Here is an 18,333-nt window from a genome sequence, read left to right as displayed (position 1 = left end):
ATATGATAGCCAGATGGCAATCTAATTACATGTAGCAAAAGCCCTATTTGGTGTAATGAACATATCATTTTTGAACGGTCTGTCCTTGGATAAAGCACCCATCTAATAACAAAGTAACTGGGTAGAGACAGCACCCGAAGGGAGATGCTGGCATTAGCTCTGAGCTCCAGGAGGTGTGTGCAGTCAAGCAATACAAAACCACCAAAAAAATGTAATTTACTATTCTACATTACTGATAGGTGCAAGCCATCCAGCCCAGCAGCCTTTTGAAATACCAAGTAGCCCCTCAAAGGTTTCTGACAGCAATTAGAGGGACTGGTGAAAGACAGACACACTGATTATGAAAGACAGGAGCTCTGCATCGCTGGCAGACAGCAGAAATAACACTACTGGTTGGTATTGATGCTGTGAATAACATGCGACATGCGTGCAGATATCAATTCCCTGTATTAATGCTTGATCGTCAAATAGCCTGTCCTACTATACTGCTCACAGTTATTCCAACGTTTCTACATCTTTATCTGCTCTTGTTGTGTAAAATGCAGCCTTGTATATCATTAAAACTATGAAAATATCATAACACCATGAGACACATTGTAAATACACAGAGAAACAGAGTGAGTCTCCTGTGTATTCCCATCTCCCCCTCTGGGTTAGTCAGTCCACTCCCAGAATGATGGCACAGTGCAAGCTGTGCCACCAGAGACTCTGGGTTTGCACCCAGGCTCTGTCGCAGCCGGCCGCAACCGGGAGGTCCGTGGGGCAATGCACAATTGGCCTAGTGTCGTCCGGGTTAGGGAGGGTTTGACCGGTAGGGATATCCTTGTCTCATCGCGCACCAGCGACTCCTGTGGCGGGCCGGGCGCAGTGCACGCTAACCAAGGTTGCACGGTGTTTCTTGTTGTGGCTTGTTTGGGTTGTGTTTTGGAGGACCTTTGTCTCTCCCGAGCCCGTACGGGAGTTGTAGCGATGAGACAAGATAGTAACTACTTACAATTGGATACCACGAATTTGGGGAGAAAAAGGGGGTAAAATGTTAAAATAGTAATAATGTTGAACTTGGGTCAAACGTTTCGGGCAGCCTTCCACAAGCTTCCCACAATAAGTTGGGTGAATTTTGGCCCATTCCTCCTGACAGAGCTGGTGTAACTGAGTCAGGTTTGTTGGCCTCCTTGCTCGCCCACAAATTCTCTATAGGATTGAGGTCAGGGCTTTGTGATGGCCACTCCAATACCTTGACTTTGTTGTCCTTAAGCCATTTTGTCACAACTTTGAAAGTATGCTTGGGGTCATTGTCCATTTGGAAGACCCATTTGCGACCAAGCTTTAACTTCCTGACCGATGTCTTGAGATGTTGCTTCAATATATCCACATAATTTTCCATCCTCATGATGCCATCTCTTTTGTGAAGTGCACCAGTCACTCCTGCAGCAAAGCACCCCCACAACATGATGCTGCCACCCCCGTGCTTCACGGTTGGAATGGTGTTCTTCGGCTTGCAAGCCTCCCCCTTTTCCTCCAAACATAAGGATGGTCATTATGGCCAAACAGTTCTATTTTTGTTTCATCAGACCAGAGGACATTTCTCCCAAATGTAAGATTTTGTCCCCATGTGCAATTTTTTATGGCAGTTTTAGAGCAGTGGCTTCTTCCTTGCTGAGCAGCCTTTCAGGTTATGTCGATAAAAGTACTTGTTTACCTGTGGATATAGACACTTTTGTACCTGTTTCCTCCAGCATCTTCACAAGGTCCTTTGCTGTTGTTCTGGGATTGATTTGCACCTTTCGCACCAAAGTACATTAATCTCTAGGAGACAGAACGTGTCTCCTTCCAGAGCGGTATGACGGCTGCATGGTCCCATGGTGTTTATACTCGCGTACTATTGTTTGTACAGATTAACACGGTACCTTCAGGCATTTGTAAATTGTTCCCAAGGATGAAGCAGACTTGTGGAGGTATACCATTTTCTTCTGAGGTCTTGGCTGATTTGTTTTGATTTTCCCATGATGTCAAGCAAAGAGGCACTGAGTTTGAAGGTAGGCCTTGAAATCCATCCACAGGTACATCTCCAATTGACTCAAATGATGTCAATTAGCCTATCAGAAGCTTCTAAAGCCATGACATTTTCTGGAATTTTCCAAACTACTTAAAGGCACAGTCAATTTAGTGTATGCAAACTTCTGACCCACTGGAATTGTGATACAGTGAATTATAAGTGAAATAACCTGTCTGTAAACAATTGTTGGAAAAATGACTTGTGTCATGCACAAAGTAGATGTCCTAACCAACTTGCCAAAAGTATAGTTTGTTAAGAAGAAATTTGTGGAGTGGTTGAAAAACAAGTTAATGACTCCAACCTAATGTATGTAAACTTCCGACTTCAACTGTGTGTGTGTATATATATATATATATATATATATATATATTTTTTTTTACGTGTGGCTTGTCCTTATAAACAAAGAGGTATTATACTTCAGAAATTAACTCAAGCTGCTGTCTTCGTCGGTTTGTTTTGGGACACCCATAGGGGTAAGCAAGCTATTTGGAGAAGCAAATATCAGCTGGACTCCACTAAAGCAAATCAACACGACTCCACTCCTCATGCTGACGGCCAACAGATGAGCCCAGCCAAGCCCTCCCCAGGAGGTCTGCAATGGCCACCACAGCAGTCATGTGTTTAATGTGAGACAAGATTGCTCACTCTTCCAACCAGAGCCCAGAAATTTCCCTCCATCCACTCATCTTAATATCAAGATTGGAGGAAATATGGTTCAGGGAGAGCCAGAAAATCGGTGACTCCCAGAGACACTGGCATGAAAGGGACATAAGAGAGACTCTGACTCCGTATCGCCAATTGAAAGGCAAATAGTTTCTTCTCCAAAGTGCTCTGGGGATATGTTTGACCAAAGACATAGGACATGAAAGGGAAATAGTTTCTTCTCCAAGGTGCTCTGGGGATATGTTTGGCAAGAGACATAAGGACATGAAAGGGAAATAGTTTCTTCTCCAAGGTGCTCTGGGAATATGTTTGACCAGAGACATAGGACATGAAAGGGAAATAGTTTCTTCTCCAAGGTGCTCTGGGAATATGTTTGACCAGAGACATAGGACATGAAAGGGAAATAGTTTCTTCTCCAAGGTGCTCTTGGAATATGTTTGACCAGAGACATAGGACATGAAAGGGAAATGACGAAGAAAATATCTGTTCACTTTGAGGCGCTTACACTCCACAATAACCATCAGAACTGAGTAGAGAAAACACATTGAATGACTGTTTGCTGACCCTACAGTTTGTACTGGGCTGTGTTTGAAGTGGGCAATCTGGAGAGAGAGGAAAGTGAAAAGGAGAAAGAGAGCAAAAGAGAGAAATGGTTGTATCAGGAAGACTGTAATAGGGGCCCTGCTCATTCAAGTACTTTGTGCTCTTTATGCTGCTGGACATTATTATCAACCCACTGCTACTGTAGGATAAATGGTGGTAGGCTATATAGAACCAAAAATAGTTCAATGGTTCGCTTCATATAAGGCCCTCAAAATACACACAACAGTTGTTTTTTTGTTGTGTAATTACTTTACATCTAAGCGTCTAATATATATCCTCCCACTCAAATAACAGAGTGAATAGGAAGTGTGTCATTTGGAGCAGCTTATACAGCCTGGTCTCAGGGTAACCTGGTCAGGCTGTGGCCTCAGTCCCCTTCCCAGCAGAGGGACATCTGTCCCAGGAGGATTCCTCCTGGCTGGGCCTGGCAGGGAGAGGAGAAGTGTTGATACCAGCCCAGCCCAGCCAGGGCCCCACCGCTGAGAGCAGGTCAGAGACCAGCCTGTCAGCCTATCCTTCTCAGCGTGAGCCTGGCTAATGAATAGTCAACACAAACTGCTGAGGCTAAAGCAGAAGTTAGTTGAGGGCTCGAGCAAAGAGAGGACATAGACGTTTGGTGGCTGTTTGTTTGTTTTATAGCAGCCCTAACTATTGTTGAAGAGGAAATTCCATTTATTCAATGGCCTATTGGTTTGAAATAATGTTACTGTTACAGTGGGGCAAAAAAAGTATTTAGTCAGCCACCAATTGTGCATGTTCTCCCACTTAAAAAGATGAGAGAGGCCTGTAATTTTCATCATAGGTACACTTCAACTATGACAGACAAATGGGTACACTTCAACTATGACAGACAAATGAGAAGGAAAAAAAATCCAGAAAATCACATTGTACGATTTTTAATTTATTTATTTTCAAATTATGGTGGAAAATAAGTATTTGGTCACCTACAAACAAGCAAGATTTCTGGCTCTCACAGACCTGTAACTTCTTCTTTAAGATGCTCCTCTGCCCTCCACTTGTTACCTGTATTAATGGCACCTGTTTGAACTTGTTATCTGTATAAAAGACACCTGTCCACAACCTCAAACAGTCATACTCCAAACTCCACTATGGCCAAGACCAAAGAGCTGTCAAAGGACACCAGAAACAAAATTGTAGACCTGCACCAGGCTGGGAAGACTGAATCTGCAATAGGTAAGCAGCTTGGTTTGAAGAAATCAACTGTGGGAGCAATTATTAGGAAATGGAAGACATTCAAGACCACTGATAATCTCCCTCGATCTGGGGCTCCACGCAAGATCTCACCCCGTGGGGTCAAAATGATCACAAGAACGGTGAGCAAAAATCCCAGAACCACACGGGGGGACCTAGTGAATGACCTGCAGAGAGCTGGGACCAAAGTAACAAAGCCTACCATCAGTAACACACTACGCCGCCAGGGACTCAAATCCTGCAGTGCCAGACGTGTCACCCTGCTTAAACCAGTACATGTCCAGGCCCGTCTGAAGTTTGCTAGAGAGCATTTGGATGATCCAGAAGAAGATTGGGAGAATGTCATATGGTCAGATGAAACCAAAATAGAACTTTTTGGTAAAAACTAAGCTCTTCGTGTTTGGAGGACAAAGAATGCTGAGTTGCATCCAAAGAACACCATACCTACTGTGAAGCATGGGGGTGAAAACATCATGTTTTGGGGCTGTTTTCCTGCAAAGGGACCAGGACGACTGATCCGTGTAAAGGAAAGAATGAATGGGGCCATGTATCGTGAGATTTTGAGTGAAAACCTCCTTCCATCAGCAAGGGCATTGAAGATGAAATGTGGCTGGGTCTTTCAGAATGACAATGATCCCAAACACACCGCCTGTGCAACGAAGGAGTGGCTTCGTAAGAAGCATTTCAAGGTCCTGGAGTGGCCTAGCCAGTCTCCAGATCTCAACCCCATAGAAAATCTTTGGAGGGGGTTGAAAGTCCGTGTTGCCCAGCAACAGCCCCAAAACATCACTGCTCTAGAGGAGATCTGCATGGAGGAATGGGCCAAAATACCAGCAACAGTGTGTGAAAACCTTGTGAAGACTTACAGAAAACGTTTGACCTCTGTCATTGCCAACAAAGGGTATATAACAAAGTATTGAGAAACTTTTGTTATTGACCAAATACTTATTTTCCACCATAATTTGCAAATAAATTAATTTCTGGATTTTTTCCCCTCATTTTGTCTGTCATAGTTGAAGTGTACCTATGATGAAAATTACAGGCCTCTCTCATCTTTTTAAGTTGGAGAACTTGCACAATTGGTGGCTGACTAAATACTTTTTTGCCCCACTGTATATTCATGATCTGTATACACTGTTGGCTCTCAGTATCTACGTGGTTGTTTTCTTTCCTCTTTAGCACTTCATTGATTAATGTCATTGATTGACTAGATAAAACCCCCTCTGGATATTCCTGGCCTAAATGAGGATTTAATTGAAAAGTAACAACCAAAACAGTTGTTGATGCGGACTGCATAATTCAGAAAATCTGTAGTGAATTACAAATATTTTTACTTTCACTATGTGATTTTCAGCTTCGGGAAATGCTAACCGACTCTCTGTCAACAGCAGGGGCACTATAATACTTAACCCACCTTGGAGTCCTCCAGGTCTAGTGTGCCCCACCCCTGCTTTATGCTAAGTCCCTGTCACATTTAAGTAAGCGGCAGTGGGAGAGTCATGCACCTGTAGAGGTGTTTGTCAGCCTGGTTTGTCTGGGTCCAGCCCACTGGCCCACAGGTTGACCCACACACCCTGGAGGGGCAGGTAATGAGCTGCTCACACCCTGATGAGGGGCTCAACTTTTTTTCTACACATTCATTTTTGGACACCAAGATGCTTCCCGTTTTTAAACTGGTTTACCCAATGATGTTTTACCAGGGCAACATATTCCATGGTGGAATAACATCAGGCAGTTTTCCTCCCTCTGCTTTTCCTTGGATTAAAAGTTAATGAGTCAGAGGGATCTCACTTCTGTCACTGATCGCACAATCCAATCAGAGAAATGATACCATGCATGTTATCATACTAGTATCTGCTAGTAATACCAGTGGGCACAATGGTGATGGTAGAAGAAGATTTGGCAGAAGTAAGCCTCTGATATTCACTTTGTTATAGGGGATCATCAGTATCTTGCTCAAGGGCATGGAGGCACTTAGCCCCACACGCAATCTTTTCTTCTCGACAGTCCATTTTTCTACCCATGCCAAACGTCTGCCCACACATCTGCTGAGCTGACAGCCAAGCAGTTGGGATCCCAAACACAAGATGATAAAGCCAGACAATACACATTTAGCTGAATGATGCAATTGTAAAATAGACAAGAGGAAGCCAGATACAGTGTTGGTGCAACATCAGAGTATGAGTCTCCAGCACAGATATTTTGGCCCTCCAGCTAAGTAAGTCTTCTGACTTATTTGCATTGTTGCGGGGGAACGAACAAAGGGGCCTCCTTCACCAAACTAAAATTGGCACTATGCATTCAGGCAGGTAGCGTTCTCCTGGCATCCGCCAAACCCAGATTCTGTCAGACTGCCAGATGGCAAAGCGTGATTCATCACTCCAGAGAAAGTGTTTCCACTGCGCCAGAGTCCAAAGGCGGCAAGCTTTACACCACTCCAGCCGACACTTGGCATTTCGCATGGTGACCTTAGGTTTGGGTGCGGCTGTTCGTCTGTGGAGATTGCATGGCTGTGTGCTCGATTTTATGCACGTCAGCAATGGGTGTGGCTGAAATAGCCGAATCCACTAATTGAGCGTGTCCACATACTTTTGTAGATACCGTGTATTTCTGCTTCCACTCTTGTACTGCCATGAGCATTGTCAGTGTACTAAATATGAACTATTATTTGACAGAAAATAATAGATTGTAGATTTGACCATAACAAAATGTAGTTCAATAACTGTGCATATATAGAACATGAATTAACCCAAGGCGCTTAACTGATATTAATGTACAAAATACATAGCTCATCCTCCTACCTCAGGTGTTCCCTTATAAAGAAAAACACCTTTGCATCACTTGCCTCCACTCTGAACACACTCACTCCCTCTATACCAGCAGCATCTTCCTAGTGTTTACGGTTTCCTTTCTGAATTTTGCTCACTCATATCATTACAATTGAACCAAATGAAACATTAGAGCGCAGAAACATACCGTTCCCGGAGATGTGGTTCACTAACTCTGCGTGTCCACCTTGCCTTGTGGAGGCAGTAAGTTGGATGTAGAGTCCCATGTAATGTAAAGTCCCTAATATCACCCCAAAGGCACCCATCTCTTTTGTCTGAGATTCCAGTATTCTTTGCCACTCTCTCACATTAGGTGTAGTAAGTTTACAAAATAAAATCCAGTTAACGTGTTGTAACGGTTTGAGACTAAAGCACAGGTCGCTGATTAGAAGCGGTGTGATGGTGCAGCCGCCCGCTAGTTCAAGTCGCTGATATGTCTCTTCAGCTTGATCGGCTTTGGATGCGACTGAGGGAGATTTTCCTTCACACAAAAAGGGGAGTGCCTTGGCTTGCAATGGGGAATATCAATTAGACGGAATGATCTGAGCGAGTGATTTATTAAATAAACTTTTACAAGACTGTAATTCTTAGAGCTGTAGAACCATCCGTCATTGACAAACTATCCGTCTGAACTGCATAAGCATAAAGACACACGATGCAAAGCGAAAAAACAAATTATGACAATTGACGCAACAAAAGTACTTGGTCAATTAAGCCTGTTGGATATCAACAGGTGGACGATTAATTAATGTCTTTGCCTTCATCAGCGACATGTTGCTAATCTCAATTCGAAGGCAAGTTTTAATCCGATTCAAAAAATAAATAATGTTATGACTGGTGTATTTAGGTTTTGGAGGTCTGACTGCATGCTGTGTGGTATTGCGCTCATATGATCCCCCTAAAGCGAGTGACAGAAACATCCTATCACTGCTTTGCTATCATCAAACATTCCATGCGCCGCAAAACTCAAGCAATGTTAATGTCAATGTTAATGTAGGCAGCTCCGCATGACAGTTAATATGGAAATTGAGAAAGAGTTATACTGAGGGCAATTTATAGTTTTGGGAGGAAATATTTTCCTGATCGTCAAGCCAATAGGCTATTGTCTCCGGTTTGGTCGTAAAAGCACACAAAGGCATCAATGCCATTTCAGCACCATGGACAGCACCAAATGAACAGGATGAGCTCTGCACACCGAATGCAGCTGCACACAGCACATAGTGAACAGACTATGGGATAGCATAGCACCATTGGGAATGGAATTGCTTAAATTATCTTCTCCATAGAAATATAATAAGTAACACACTATGTAAATATTCTGTTGCAGCCAGGAACATTGAACATGTATTTCTTCTCATTAACTTTGTCTTATCATGTTTAGAGATAGTGTTATTTATTTTGTTTTAATAGCCATTCAAGGCAAACGGTCTAGAACAAGAATCTGTAAATAAAGATCATGTGGTTAATAATGGTAATTCAGTGTCCATTCCATGAGATAGCTCCTTTACCATGAAAAGTGTAATGATTTAAGGGTCTTACATCGAATCTTCCACCAGAACCCAATATATTAAATAACATTCAAGATACAGTTTGTCTTCCCACCATGTACACTAAGGAAGCAGGGACAAAAATCACAGCACAGTTCTATTCAATCACTTGTAAAACACAATTATTCTACCTCCTCAGCTGTGAAAATGCTGTATAGCAACTGTTAACACGGAGGCGTCATAATCACTGATAAGAGATACATAGGGTGTGTTCCTTAGAATACAATATGCAAATGACCATTCTCTAGTTATAAGCAATATTAGAGCGTAGGTTGCAGAGCAGCTGTTACGCTGTTGGAGAATGGCCTCCTATGTCTCCTCCCCGTCGTGACGCCGCCACAGCAACCCGAGACATGAGTGATTGGCATGGCAAGATTGCTCCCACATGCTCTTGACAAGCATCACTATGGTGATGTCCTTGAGTCTCTGCATGAGCCTGGGCCGGTGGCTCGCTCTCATTTGCATGTTAAGTTCGATGCTGTGGCAAAGAGAGCATCAATAAAAATGCACTCCCTCATAAGACACCCCCGATCACATATGGCCTCTAACGCATCACACACACAAACAGGATTTATTAAAACTACTTTAAGATTCTAGTTACCAGGGAGATGGCAGTAATTGAGTGTGAAAAGTGTTGGGATATCTTGGAAATCCATGACCTACTGCACCAGCAGAGCATTAGACTGAACAACTGTGAGCAATATGAAGCATTCCATTTCTAAAACTGAATTTTTTATGTAAACATCTATGCTGAGGAAAGTGGCATTAGGGGAGCATGGGGCATAAGCACTGAAGAGTAAACAAAGACATGGGACAGAAAGCTGTACTAATGAAGAATAAGCATAATAATTGTCTGCATCACATTAGCCAGGAGGGACATGTTTTGTATGAAAAGGCTCTGCAGGCCTTGAATTTGAGAGAGGATAGAGAATGGTCTGTGCCCAATGTAGCTGTGTGTGCTATTCTGCTTCCTTCAATAACGGCAGAATTGCATGAAATCCCTCGTTACTCTCCCAAGGACAGTGCAGACAAGGTAGTGTGGGTTGACAAGGATTTTCACACATTTGCACATGATCAAACCAGAGCCCACATATAGGAATGTTTTCCAAGCACATATCATTTCTATTTTAAAGCAAAAATTTTACTTTTGTTTTCTTTTAATAAGATGTGCGAACAAAGCCAACCCGGCCTATTCCACTGGGATTCACTGGGAAATAATATGAAAATCCATGGTGCAGTATGATACCGGGGCATTTATGCCATCATGGGAATCCCAGGCATCAGACCAGGCATCAGACCACATTACCACTCTATGTGCAGGATATGTCCCCCCTGTGACTTCACAATCCAACTGCGGCAGTCCTTCTGTGTAGAAGAGGCATATATTCAGACATCATTCTCCCTTGAAGTGGAGATACAGAAAATGCATTGTTTAAAAACATTACATGTGTATACTTGAAATAATAATACCATTCTAGTCTTACCAGTTGATGGCAAAAGGCCTGAGAGTGGATGGCTAGGCATCCTTTCAGGTTGTATGTCATCATGCCCCTGGCCTACACTGGTCTTTCCTCAACCTCGCTTACTGCAAATACAACCCTGCCAACAGTAACAAAAGTTGGAATGCCATGTAATTCATCTGCACAAAAAACTATGTAACAGAAATCTTTCTACCTTATAAGTATTTTTCTCAAAATAATAACTGAAATGAGGTGTAAATGAGGGTTTTGTTTTCACACAAAAAAACATCTTATCCAGATAGGATTTTATTACCAAATGTTTATTATAAAACACACAACTCAAAACACCAAACATGTGCGTCTGAAATAGTTGCAGCTCAAGACTGCGTATCTTTGTTAATATATTGAGTCACTATGGTCCATTACATGTTCCAGCCCAGAGAGAGCAATCAATACACCTTCTCTGCACTTGCTGGACCCTAGTATCTTCTGTCTGAGTGTGTGGAGACCCCCCATCCATGTCGAAGGTCTGACCGCTGGTCAGGTCACTCCCCCCAGTGGTTGGTTAGGGTTAGAAGTTCTCCAGCAGGTCCATGATCCTCTTCTGCTCGCTCTCTTTGAACTCCTCACTCTTCCCATCACCAATGTTTTCAGCATACTCTGAAAAAGACACCCCCCCAAGTTGAGTTTGGCTGACTATGAGCTCTTCATGCAGTCTTCTTTTAATCAAACCTCTCCATGGGCATGGATCCTGTAATCCACACACATCAAGGGAACTCAACCCTAGGAGGATGTCCCTGAATTACAATGACACAACTCCCACTCTTTTCCTATCTCTCACATCCAACCCCAGCATTCGTGTGTGAACACAGAGCACACACCCAGTTCTCCATACGTGAGTAAAATAACCCAGGGTTTTGTACCAAGACCAGACTACAAAAAGGAGAGATTTGGAAAAGGCTGCAGTCTAGAAACCTAGAAAAATAATTGGTGGTATACCTTGTTTAAAAAAAAAAATGAAACTATCTCCAACCCGATGTTCTAGCCTGTCAATCCAGTGTTATCAGTGCAGTATACTGAATGTTTATTGCTACATCCCCTGACTTACACCTCATGTCTCAGGGATACATAACTTCAGCCTATATCCCCTGACTTACACCTCGTCTCTCAGGGGTACATAACTTCAGCCTTTATCCTGCAACTTACACCTCGTCTCTCAGGGGTACATAACTTCAGCCTTTATCCTGCAACTTACACCTCGTCTCTCAGGGGTACATAACTTCAGCCTTTATCCCCCAACTTACACCTAGTCTCTCAGGGGTACATAACTTCAGCATTTATCCCCCAACTTACACCTCGTCTCTCAGGGGTACATAACTTCAGCCTATATCCCCCGACTTACACCTTGTGTCTGAGGGGTACATAACTTCAGCCTATGTTCCCTGCCAACTCACACTATACTAGATACTTCTCTGACTGAGGCAAACTCACTGTGGAAATCCTGTCACACAGGCGTAGCCTCAAAGCTGCAGTCTATTTGTGAGTAATGTGAAGGAGAGTTTGCAGAGGCCAAGAGTAGGTAGCTCCCACTTGCAGGATTACCAGTTAAGCCCTGGGACCTTGAGAGAGGATTGCCCCCCAAAAACGTTATTTTAAAATGCCAGAAAATAAATAATACATTCGTTTTTCTGACAATGGCCTGGGGCAAGAGGAAAAACATGCCTCCAATAAAATTCTAGGGTGAATCACAAAAAGCCTGCACAGAGAAGACTAATCTCCTCATGAATTTCACTGTCCACAGCCACGACCATGAGCAGAAATTCAACACTAGACACAGTGGTATCAAGCAGTAACAAAAAAAAGGATTCCAAATTGTTTCTTGAAGTCCAACAGTCTACATCGTACCTTGCTCATTCAGCCCAAATGTGTGTGTGTGTGAGCTAGCAGGGTTCCTTAAGTCACCCACACAATCCCAACATCCCCTGGAATTAGCTTCAAGACAGACAGACTCACTATCCAGAACCACTGGCTGGCATTCTGAGGCACTGCTCCTGTCACCGCGGCAACCAGGCTGAGGGGAATATGGCGTGACAAACGCTGCCAAAATTTGCCGGGTCACCAACTAGGGCTTCCTGCTCGGTCACAAATGTCAAACTTAATTTTCGTGCAAGTCTCACTGTTGACAAGTAGGTTAATCATCCAAGGATATCTTGCAGAATGGAGAAACCTTTGAAAATGAATGACTCCTGACAATTTCATCTGACTCCAGACACTTTCAACTGTCACCTCTGATGTGTCACTGATGAGGTTACAAACTGAAGATAACAGGGAGTGCAGACTGCTGCAGTGCTTGTCAAGACACTGAAGAACTGCAATGCTACATTTCCACCAAGAACAACACGTTTAAATCTGTAGTTAGTAGTCTGGAAGACAGAGGACATGACAGTCACACACAACATGACCATGGGATCATTATGATTCTGGATGGCACCGTCCACCACACAGACTTCACAGGTTGGGCCCTTTCACTGAGCTTGCTGTCGATCTGAGTTAGTCTATTAGGCCACAGCTGGTGCTGGGTAATTTGAGAAAGCTACATTCTTAATTCCCCAACACAGTTTCATTGATACCTTGCTTTCACAGAACCTCCCAGACTGAGCTGAGGGCCAAAAAGCCCCATCCGGTGGGAGCGAGTCAGACAATAAGGTCATTTGACCCGGCATGGACACTGGGGCTGCTGGACAATAGAGGCCTGGACATACAGTGCCTTCGGAAAGTATTCATAGACTTTTCCCCCCTCAAATTTACGTTACAGCCTTAATCAAAAATGTATTACATTTTTTTTATCTTCAGAAATCTACACAATACACTCCACAATGAGAAAGCAAACAGGAATACCTTAAGTATTCAGACCCTTTGCTTTTGAGACTCAACAACAGGTGCATCCTGTTTCCATTGATCATCCTTGAGATGTTTCCACAAATTGGAGTCCACCTATGGCAAATTCAACTGGTTGGACATGATTTGAAAAGGTACACACCTGCCTATATAAAAGGTCCCTTAGTTGACAGTGCATGTCACAGCAAAAACCAAGCCATGGGGTTGAAGGAATTGTCTTTAGAGCTCCGAGACAGAATTGTGTTGAGACACAAATTTGGGGAAGGTTACCAAAAAATGTCTGCAGCATTGAAGGTCCTCAAAAACACAGTGGCCTCCATCATTCTTAAATGGAAGAAGTTTGGAACCACCAAGACCCTTCCTAGAGCTGGCCGCCCGGCCAAATTGAGCAATCGGGGGAGAAGGGCCTTGGTCAGGGATGTGACCAAGAACCCGATGGTCACTGACAGAGCTCTAGAGTTCCTCTGTGGAGTTCATCTGTGGAGAACATTCCAGAAGGACAACCTTCTCTGCAGCACTCCACTAATCAGGCATTTATGGTAGAGTGGCCCGATGGAAGCCTCTCCTCAGTAAAAGGCACGACAGCCACTTGGAGTTTACCAAAAGGCCCCTAAAGACTCTCAGACCATGAGAAACAAGATTATCTGGTCTGATGAAACCAAGATTTAACTATTTGGCCTGAATGCCAAGCATCACGTCTGGAGGAAACTTGGCACCATCCCTACAGTGAAGCATGGTGGTGGCAGCATCATGCTGTGGGGATGTTTTCAGCGGCAGGGACTGGGAGACTAGTCAGGATCGAGGCAAAGATGAACGGAGTAAAGTAGAGAGAACTTTGATGAAAACCTGCTCCAGAGTGCTCAGGACCTCAGACTGGGGCGAAGCTTCACCTTCCAACAGGACAACGACCCGAAACACACAGCCAAGACAACGCAGGAGTCTCAATGTCCTTGAGTGGCCAAGCCAGAGCCCGGACTAAATGTAATATTGTAAATGTGATATTTCACTTATTTTTGGAATACATTAGCACCAAAAAATATATATACTGTTTTTGCTTTGTCATTATGGGGTATTGTGTGTAGATTTATGAGGGAAAAAAACAATTGATTAAATTTTAGAATAAGGCTGTAACCTAACAAAACGTGGAAAAGTCAAGGGATCTGAATACTATCCGAAGGCACTGTATATCCTGCACCATCTGGAGCAGACAGAATGTAATATGCCTAGGGTTTCCCAAACTTGGTCCCGGGGACCCCAATGGGTGCATGTTTTGTTTTTTCCCCAAGCACTACACAGCAGATTCAAACAATCAATTGATCCTAAAGCTTTGAACATTTGAATCATCTGTGCAGTGTTAGAAAAAACCAAAACGTGCACCTCTTGGGATCCTGAGGACCGAGTTTGGCAAACGCTGGCCTAGTGTATAATGGAATAAAAGTGATTACATAAGTATTAATTAAAGAGCCATTGACATCCTCGCTGCATCTATTTAACCTTTTCATACTGCCATTTCCAATGCAGGAGTCAGCCTTTTAATTGGAGAGGTCAGGGGTGAGCATCCCACTCTGTGGGCGCACACACACACACACATCTGAGCACGAATATAAAGTGTCTCGAGGGACAGGAGACCGGGGATGAGGGGCTCGTGCTGCAGATCAACATGACATTCGCTACCCTGTCCAGGCTGTGACACATGACGGATGGCTCCATTTACACCACTACATGTCACCAGGGCTGAAAGAGCCATGCAGTCCACAGCTTCCCAGTATTAGTTGACAATGACATACAAGTCAATAAATAACTGAAAATACAATAACATGAATATATCAACTAAAACCAGAGAGGACAGATGTATTTATGACCTTTAGGTGAAGAAGGAAAGAGTGAGGCTGTTAAATATACTAGTGTTGTATGGCTTCGGAGTAAATCCATGTCAGTGCTAGTCTCTCTGCCTCTAGCAGGGTGGGGAGTGGACTCTCACCTCTCATGATGTGCCGCACCACCTTGACAGAGCCTCCCCTCAGGTTGAGGATCTGATGCACCCTCTGCTGCAGCTGAGAGGAAAAAAAGGAAAGACAGGGTCATGACTTTCACCGAATCCCTGATAACGGTAGCAGACTGTACACTGTGACATACAGTTACACTATTTCACTCAGAGGTTTCGCTAAGAAGATAACTAGAAGGTACCAGAAGCAGGAGCTGAATCTCCATATACATTGTGCATACAGACATCCTACCTGGGATATCCCAGAGTTGCTGATCTCCACCATGATATAACAGAGGAGCTGGAGGACAAACAGTCCAGCATCCAGCCTCCGTAGGTAGAACTCATCCTCCATCACATCATCCAGAATCTCACCACGTTTAACCATGTCCTGTCACACACACACACAAAAAGGGAGGGATAAAAATGGAAGGAATCATTCATTCAAGTGTTGTTTCTCAACCTTTGCACATTCAATTTCTTTATTGATCATGTCAACCCGCAAATCAATTGATTAAAGAGTTAAGTGGCTAGAGGGTCTGCTCTGCTGGCATGCACACCTACATAGTTATCAATCTTAACAAATCGGTCCGTATGCCAATAATGTATGGCTGTCAATGCACGACGGCCACATTAATCATCATTCTGAGCCATTGAAACAGACTGAGAAGGGGCTTCTAGTATGTGGTGCCTAACTCCTAACAATGACGACTTGACAGTGAAGAACTTCAACAGAACTCTGATGTGCATGTTAGCCATTACCCTGCTTCCAGCCCAGGTGGGGAACATGACAGTCGGCATTCTTTAATGGATATAATCACACTGCTGGACATTGGCCTCCTCCCTCAGGACTAAATCTCCTTTCAAGGGATATTCTGGCATTAGAACCCCTTGGAGAGGGAGTCATATTTCTGGCATGCACACAGCAGCAAAAGTGTGCTTTAGTAGACGAACAAAGGGCATCTAACAGGAAAATGAAATCGACGCTCTATATATGCGCAAACAAATAGAGGATCCTTTAAAGGGGTTTGTGATGAAAACAAATTGCTCTTCAAATGAGGAGCCAAAGGGTAATACTGTGTGCTTGACATTTAGATTCAAATACTGAAGCTGGTCTGTCTGTTGGTTTGAATTTGAAAGCATTACAACATTTAAGGGCTTCATCAATTCAAATAAATCAGATCAAGACACATTCAAGCTAGAAAAATATATGACGTTAATCTTAAAATATCTTAAGTCTGTTTCACAGTATAAATTCAGATAACTATTTTGGGAACTTGCAAGAATTTGCAACTCTAGCCTGTTTAGATGTAAAACAATTGTTTTTTAAATCATGGGCAGGCCTATCTTTAAAAAAACCCATTAAAATGGAGGAAAACTTTTCCTCTGGGGAGAAGGCTGGTGCAGCTTTCCGAACAAAACGGCTGCTTGTTCCAAGGTGGTCCTCTCACGCAGGCTTGCTACTGCATCAGATCCAGTGGATAAAAATGGCTGTATATGCTAATGTATAGCAAACCCTAGGGACAAGGGGACTAGCAAACATACCAGTTAGTCCGTCCTCATTACACAGTAAATTATTGGAGTGAAGAAAAACATTTTCAAAAGAAGCCTGGATGACTCAATTAAAAGGCATAAAGGTCTGACAACCGACTGCCAAGGAGAAAGTAATAAGGACAGATTCTTATTCTTTTCCCTCTCCACATCCTATTCCGGCACAGGTGTTAATATGACAACAGCAAAATGGAACGAACGTTGGCTCCATGCTTTTCCTCTGGTGGGATGCAAAGACTGAATTAATGTGACTTCCTTGTCAGCACCTCCTTTGAGCTTACTGTAGCCATCTGTAGGGCTTACTGAATCCTTTCACTTGTGTTGTGTAAGAGTAGCTGAGGTAAAGGGAGAAAAACATGCTAAGAAGGAGAGATGCTGATTTTCCCTTTTGATAATCGCACAGATGACCATGTAGGTCAGGGATCATCAACTAGATTTCTTTCTGGAGTGGATGGTCAGGAGGCCGGAACATAATTACAAATAATTTGTAGACTGCAAATTGACCGCAAGAAGCCCAAACAGATATCATATTTGACTAAAACAATTATTTTTTGCTTAGATTTGTATACAATAACATATTATGCAGTGGAATACTTTGGAACACATTTCCAAAAGTAAAATCTCAGAGCTGATTTGCTGGTGTTTTTACAGGTCTTTTATGTCCAACAAATCAAATAAAAACTTGGGGGGCCAAATAAAGTCACGGGCCTGCATCGCCAGTTGGGGAACCCCGGTTTAGGCTTTTCAGAAATCAAATGGCATTTTCCTCTAATTTGATCTAACCTAGGTAATAGAGTCCCAGAAATACAGGCAACCACCCACACACAAACATAGCTGTCTACACACACGCGCACACACACACACAAACACACTTTAAGCAATCACAAGGCTCAATAAGACTCCAGCAGTTGGCTGGGAGATGAGTCAGAGCTATAGGACCTTTCCAGGCCTGATCCCTACCCAGCTCCCATCAATCCCTCAGCACACAGCCAGAGCCCTCCTGCACACAGAGGCTGAGGTAATGGATGTCTGAGCTACAGCTCCATTCCCTTAATGAGGCAGGAGCAGGTCAGGGGAGGAAGACAGGAAGCAGGGAGAGAGAAGAGCAAAAATAGCCAATGCATTGAAAACCAACCACGTACACTTACATTGGAAGAAAGGTATGGTAGGCTATAGGCAAGGTGGGGGAAGGCGAAAGCAAGTTGCATTTCTGGATCCTTTGAAATCCTTTCTCCTTTGAAATCCTTTCAGCATTGAAACGCCCAGTTATGAATGTAGTTTGCAAGCCGAATGTGCAGGGTGTGCATGTCTACATCTATAGCCTGATCATTAGGATAGTGTGGCTGACTACTAGAGTTAGTGGTAGTTACTCCTCCTCCTAGGTCCCTGCCTGCAGTCAGTAGAGACCTGACTAACCTGACAGTGGCTGCAGCAGGGTTTCTTTTAGGAAAATGTTTCGCCAGAAATTTGACCGGCAGCGTTTTATTTTATTGGACATTAGAGAAATTTACCGGATCTATAAGCATTGCGT

The 18,333-nt window shown here is 43.4% G+C and overlaps 2 protein-coding genes across 2 annotated transcripts in view; both read right to left on the bottom strand.

The window, feature by feature from the left end:
* LOC109908694 (V-set and transmembrane domain-containing protein 2-like protein) overlaps nt 1-7,925 on the bottom strand; it is a 34,540-nt gene extending 26,615 nt beyond the window's left edge. Inside the window, exon 1 of the mRNA XM_020507347.2 lies at nt 7,511-7,925. Within this exon, the coding sequence (XP_020362936.1) occupies nt 7,511-7,628 (118 nt within the window). The 5' untranslated portion in view covers nt 7,629-7,925. The remainder of the gene's footprint in view (nt 1-7,510) is intronic.
* Nucleotides 7,926-10,668: 2,743 nt separating this feature from the next.
* LOC109908099 (beta-catenin-like protein 1) overlaps nt 10,669-18,333 on the bottom strand; it is a 39,214-nt gene continuing 31,549 nt past the window's right edge. Inside the window, exons 14-16 of the mRNA XM_020506560.2 lie at nt 15,505-15,642; nt 15,249-15,321; nt 10,669-11,029 (exon numbers count right to left, since the gene is read on the bottom strand). Of these exons, the coding sequence (XP_020362149.1) occupies nt 10,941-11,029; nt 15,249-15,321; nt 15,505-15,642 (300 nt within the window). The 3' untranslated portion in view covers nt 10,669-10,940. The remainder of the gene's footprint in view (nt 11,030-15,248; nt 15,322-15,504; nt 15,643-18,333) is intronic.

This window comes from Oncorhynchus kisutch, linkage group LG17 (assembly GCF_002021735.2).
Source record: "Oncorhynchus kisutch isolate 150728-3 linkage group LG17, Okis_V2, whole genome shotgun sequence".
Taxonomy (NCBI): domain Eukaryota; kingdom Metazoa; phylum Chordata; class Actinopteri; order Salmoniformes; family Salmonidae; genus Oncorhynchus; species Oncorhynchus kisutch.
This window is presented reverse-complemented; position numbering and strand designations above follow the sequence as displayed.